The 6395-nt window shown below is 32.1% G+C and overlaps 1 protein-coding gene across 1 annotated transcript; it reads right to left on the bottom strand.

Moving 5' to 3' along the window:
- Positions 1-2503: 2503 nt before the first annotated feature.
- LOC131030802 (SKP1-like protein 1A) lies at positions 2504-5930 on the bottom strand. The gene is made up of 2 exons (XM_059208110.1): positions 5814-5930; positions 2504-3079 (listed from the first exon to the last, which is right to left on the bottom strand). The coding sequence occupies exons 1-2, from the start codon at positions 5928-5930 to the stop codon at positions 2504-2506; spliced, it is 693 nt and encodes a 230-aa protein (XP_059064093.1).
- Positions 5931-6395: the final 465 nt, after the last annotated feature.

The raw sequence follows: 6395 nt of genomic DNA, 5'->3' as shown, positions 1-6395 counted from the left end.
AAAAACATGAACAGATTAAAAAAATCAAAAAATATCAAAGATATTAATCAATAGCACTCTTGACAAAATTACAGAGTAGTGAAGTGAACAACACTCCAAAGGTGATATGACACATAGGGAATTCAGCTAAATGAAGTGAACAACACTCCAATGGTGATGAGGAGGATGGAGATGAATTTTTTGGGCTCCAGACTATGTCTCTACCTCTGTTCAAGAGATGTTTGGCTCTCTTTGTCTTTTTTGGCATGGACATGGCTGTGGGTTCCTTTTGTTCTATTGCATCTGGCTCGATCTAGTGGTGAATGCTGTTGGTGTGGTAGTCACTTTTCCTTCTATGATTCCTAGTTTTCTTGGTTCTGTCTTTGCAAAGGTTGTTTCGTTGAGTTTGGTCAACATTGTTGCCATATAAGGTTTTTGGGATTTTTCTCTTTATTGGCTACTATAGTTGCTAGCATTTTATGGATAGCCCTGTTTGTTGGTTCCTTGGTTGTTGTGGTCATTTAGGTTCCTATTGGTGGGTCTGTTGGTGGGTCTGTTGTTGTTGGAACTATCTCAAGGACGGTCTTTATGACATTGTTTGGGTTGGATTTTGTTCTTATGGGTGCACGTAGAGGTGGTGTTTGGCGTTTTTCTATTTTAGGTCTCTGTTGGTGGCAATTCTGTTAGGGTTTGGTCTTCGTTTGGATTATTTGATTTTTTTCCTATGATTGTTGGGGCTTGTTCCTCAGTGTGTTGGTTTATCTAATCTTGCATTATTCTTGTGAAGATGTTGCTACTGATTTTCAAGGGAAAATCTTAGTTGTTTTCTTTCCTTGTTTTTAGTTAAGAGATAGTTTTCATTTTGGGGTTGTGATGAGGCTTGTTGGAGTCTAGTGCTTTCAGGTTTTCAATGTGGCTATGGATTGGGTTTGGTTCTCACCACAACCTTCTTTTTGTTTCATAGTTCATTGTGGTGGTTGCATCCCTTATGGAGTTGGTGATTGGCCATGTGGGAGTGGTTGGAAGTGGCTTTGTGATGGCGTCTCTTGTCTTTGGCTTCTTAGAGGTGGGGTTAGATCATGTAAGAATTATCTTCTTGGTGGTTTCTTCCTCTATTATTTCTATTGAGGTGGGATCCTTTTCTATTGAAGTGGAGAGGAGTTTTGCTCGAGTAGGTTGGACTTTCTGGAGTTGCAAATTGGAGGCCTTTGTTGATTATAAGAGGTAGTTCTTTCATGATTAGCTTGTGCTTGTATGGTTGTGGGTTGGTTACTATTTACTTGAGTGATATTTTGTTGCATCTTTCGTCTATGTAGTGGGTTTTAGATTCTTGTAAATTCCAAGGGTTTCAGGTCCTTTTAGAAAATGTTGTACAAGGTTTCAAAATCTATTTTTGCCTTAATAAAAAATGGAAATAAAACATATCAATGTCCTTTTCTAAAAATATTGTCAACATATGACCTAAAACAACATTATGTCCAACAAATTAGGAAAAAATAAAACTCATAAGTTCTTAGATTAATGAATACCAATCAATGAGCAAAACAAAAGTAGCAATTGAGATGTTAATTTTTTTTTTGTCAACTAATGACATACAAGAGGATTAATCCAATTAGAACAGGAAAATAGTAGTAGCAAATAAAGCCCATAAATTCTTAGATTAAAGAATACCAGTTGACAGCAGTAATCTAGCAATCTAGAATTGGACATGTATCTTGAAGAAAAAATTAAAAGAAAACATACAATAGTCCATTTTTAAAAATATTGTCAACTGATGACCTAAAATAATATTATGTTCAATGAGGAAAATACCAGTTTGAAATAAAACCCAACATTATTAGATTAAATAATACCAATCAGCACATTTGAATATATGTATGTGTCAGTGTTACAAACTAACATAGGTTAATCAATAGAAAAATGGACATATTAACTACACTAACCCATAGTTTCTTATCAGCCTGATTGATACTAGTAATTTCAAATAATACCAATTTTAATAAAAATAGTAGCATTTGAGATGTATCTTTTGAAAACAATTGAAAGAAAACATGCGCTAGTCCCTTATCTAAAATATTGGCAACTTATGACCTAAAACAACATTGAGTCTAATAGAGCATGATAATACCAATACCAAATAAAATCCAACATTCTTAAATTAAAAAATATCAATCAATAGATCTAAATATATGTCTATACCATAATTGAAAACTAAAATAAATTAATCAATTAAAACAAAAACACATTAATTAAATTAATATCCAAAATATTCAATAATAATATTTTTGATAGACAATATCAGAACAATTGATATTTAATAATTTCAAATTATATCAATTCTGAAATGAAAAGTAGCATTTCAGATTTATCTGCTCAAAACAATTCAAACCCTAATCAGATTATCACCTAAAGTAGGTTAAGTCCAGCACACCAAGAAAATAGCATATCAAATAAAACCCATAAGTTTTTGAAGCCCAGAAACTGACTATAAAGTTAGTTGACAACAAAGCAAAGTACCATGCTTTCAACCTTCGCGCTCGACTTCTTCCTGAACTTCCTCCTCAAAGGCCCACTCATTTTCACGCCTGATTTCTTCCTCCTCTTCAGGAGTCAAGTCGTTTTGTATGTTAAATATCTCTCTGACCTCTTCTGAGCTTTTACCCTTAATCCTCTCTGCTACAGTTTGGCATATTAAGTATAGAAGATTGCGTATCTCCATGTACTGGGCGCCCAAGATGAGATGACAAAGAGTTGCTTGATCAAGGTCCCTCACGAACTCCTGTTCCCACATCTTCACATCCCGCACCGAGATGGTGTTGGCGGCATTAACATGATATTCGCAGTACTCGATCACCTTCGCCAGAATTTCGCTGGAAATGTTGTGCAAAGGCAGGGTGCTGTCCGTGCCGCTGTCAGCCAGAGCGTTCTTTAACAACTGTGACTGCATGGCTACGGCATGCTCGACCTCAAAAATATTGTCATCCGAACTCTTCAATTTCACCTTACATTCCTTCACCATGGCTGCAGTGGGATCCTCCTCCATGCCTGTCTCGAAGGCAATGTCACAGAAAGGATTGAAACAGGGATTGACGAAAAACCTCTGGAGAAATTCGCTATGTAATCTGGTATATACAGGGTTTTGTTTATGTTGTTTAGGGATTTTTTTTGGGAGAAAACTTTATGTTTTAGGGTTTTTTATGATATAATTTTTAAGGTTCTATTTTTTTTTTATATTGTGAAGTTTAGAGGTACAATAAGAGGTGAGATGTAATAGTGTGATTTACCTTGTTTAGGGAGGTGGTTAAGTTTTAGGTTTTTATAAGGATGGTCTCTTTTTTTATTTTATTTTTATTTAATGTGTGTAAAGCTTAGATATGTCATTACCAATAGTAAGAGGTGAGATGTAATAGCGTGAATTATGCTCTCTTGGGAGATGGTTAAGTTTTAGGTTTTTTTATGTGTTGTGTAGTGTGATTTATGTTTTCATGGGAGATGAAGTGTAATAGTGTGATTTATGTTGCTTTGGGAAGTGGTTAAGTTTTAGGTGTTTTAATTAATTGATGTTCATGAAGCTTTAAGGTGTAATTATCAATAGTAAGTGGTCAGGTGTAATAGTGTCATTTATGTTGTCATGAGAGGTTGTGATGTTTTAAGTCTAATTATCAAACGTAAGAGGAGAGGTGTAATAGTGTGAATTATGTTCTCTTGTGAATTAGTCCTCTTGGGAGGTGATTGTTAATTAGTAATGTGCTTTGTAAATAGATTATTAACTAATATTTTAATTTTATGTAATGAATTTACTTAAAAAATTTATAAGAATCTTATTTTTATATGTATCCAAACTACTTTTTGAGTGCATATAAAAATTGTTATATTTGTTATTGTTTTGGACATCCATTTTTTATTTGATTTATTTAAGCTTCATTTATCTTATACTTTTTTATTATTTAGTGATGTGAAGCTTCGATATGTCATTACCATAGTAAGGGGTGAGGTGCAATAGTGTGATTTATGTTGTCTTTGGGGGTGGTTAAGTTTGAGTTTTTTTCATGTGCCAACCACTTATGCTTTTATTATTTGATGTTAGTAATCTTAAAGCTGTAATAATTACCCATAGTAAGAGGTGAGGTGTAATAGTGTGATTTATGTAAGTGAGGTGTAAAAGAACTTTATGTTTGTCTTGGGGCATAGTTAAGTTTTAGGTTCTTTTATTATTTGATGTGTTGTGAAGCTTCTTGGGTGTAGTAAGAGGTGAGGTGTAATAGTGTGATTTATGTTGTTTCAACCTAATGACCTCTTATGTCAGTAAGTTGTTTCTAGATTTGATTGTGTATATTTGTTTTGCATGGATTCATGGGAGGTGATTCTTAATTAGTAATATATACATTATAAATAAATTTTTAACTAATATTTCACTTTTATGTCATGAAGTTACTATATATATTTATAAAGCAAATTTTTCTCAACCAGATGGATTTAGATTGTCAAAAAATATGGATATGGTTTGTAGCTCCAGGAAGGCATTATATGGACTCAAACAAGAACTTAGAGTTAGATTAGATTGCTACAACCAAATTTGGAGAAGGAATTTGAAATGTCAATAATTGGTGACTTGTCACTCTTTCTTGGTCTACAAGCTAAGTAGTTAGAGGGATGCTAAAGAAGATTGAAATGGACAATTGTAAGTTGGTTGTTACCCCTTTAACAAATGGTCGTAAATTGATTAAAGATGATTTATCTGCAGAAGTTGATCATAAGAAGTATAGATATATTTGATTTTGGTCTTTGGTATAAATAGAACACTCTCTCCATCTCTTGCAAAAGTAGAATACATTGCATAGTGTCATGAAACAAACTCTTATATACAAAAGGTTGTAGAAAAGGAAGAATGAGATTGGAGTAAAAAACTAGGAGTTATTTTCCCTCCTTTTCCAAACTAGATGTATAGTATATTATGATTGTCCCTTTATCTTTGATACCAAAGGAGGAGAGAAATTATTGATAGAGATAACATGAATGACAAAAGGAATAAAAATTAACAATATTATTTTAGTTATCTAATGCAATAAATTAATAGTATAGTTTTAATATTTAAAATAATAAATTAATAAATAACAACAATATAATAATAAATATATAAAATAATTTACAATAATACTATAATATAATTATAATATATTGATATTATAATAATTAAAGAACATAATTGATTAATATTTTTTAGAATTTAGAAGTTATTATTAATATAGGTTTAGTTTTTTATTATAATTAGTATTACAATAATGGTTATAGGAGAGAAATTATTGATAGAGATAACATGAATGCCAAAAGGAATAAAAATATTAGGTTTAGTTTTTTATTATTGAACATCAAAGATGAGTTGGCTAGAGAAGGGAATTTATCTAAATAATGAGATTATGTTTCAAATTTATTTTATACATCCACCAAACAAATATTTAATTAATAATGTAAAAAAATAGACTATGATTTTCATTTATGTGTTTGGCTTATTGGTTGCTTTACTTCGTTGAATTATGTTTATACCAGTATACCAGTTGTTGTATGAATGTTTTGTTATTTGGGTATAACATTGATTCACCCCCTCCCCTCTAAGTGTTATTGGTTTCCAACAATTGGTATCAGATCCTTGTGCCTCAAAGGAAGTTTAATAGCTTGAAATTGGAATCATTGAATATGGATTTGGAGAAGTAGCTTGAGATGGCACTTGAAGATTATGATGTTGAAAGGTTGAAGAACTTAAAGATACAAAATGAATTGAATTCTGCTAAAGAATATATTCTTTCCCTGTAGGAGAAACTATCATTTGTTCAAACCAGAGCTTTCTTTAACAACTGTGACTGCATGGCTATGGTATACTCGACCTCAAAAATATTGTCATCCGAGCTCTTCAATTTCACCTTACATTCCTTCGCAGTGGTATCCTCCGCCATGCCTGTCTCGAAGGGAATGTCACAGAAAGTATTGAAATGGGGATTGACCAAAAAACCTTTGGGGAAACTCGCTATGTAATTTGGTATATATAGGGTTTTGTTTATGTTGTTTAGGGATTTTTTTGGGAGAAAACTTTATGTTTTATGGTTTTTTATGGTCCAATTTTGAAGTTTCTATTTTTTTTTTGATACTATGAAGTTTAGAGGTGTAATTATCCACAATAAGAGGTGAGATGTAATAGTGTGATTTATCTTGTTTTGGAAGGTGGTTAAGTTTTAGGTTTTTATAAGGATGGTCTCTTTTTTTATTTTATTGTTATTTAATGTTTGTAAAGCTTAGATATGTCATTACCAATAGTAAGAGGTGAGGTGTAATAGTGTGAACTATGTTGTGTTGGGAGATGGTAAAGTTTTAGTTTTTTTTACGTGTTGTGTAATGTGATTTATGTTTTCATAGGAGGTGAA

Source organism: Cryptomeria japonica, chromosome 7 (assembly GCF_030272615.1).
Source record: "Cryptomeria japonica chromosome 7, Sugi_1.0, whole genome shotgun sequence".
Taxonomy (NCBI): Eukaryota; Viridiplantae; Streptophyta; class Pinopsida; order Cupressales; family Cupressaceae; genus Cryptomeria; species Cryptomeria japonica.
This window is presented reverse-complemented; position numbering and strand designations above follow the sequence as displayed.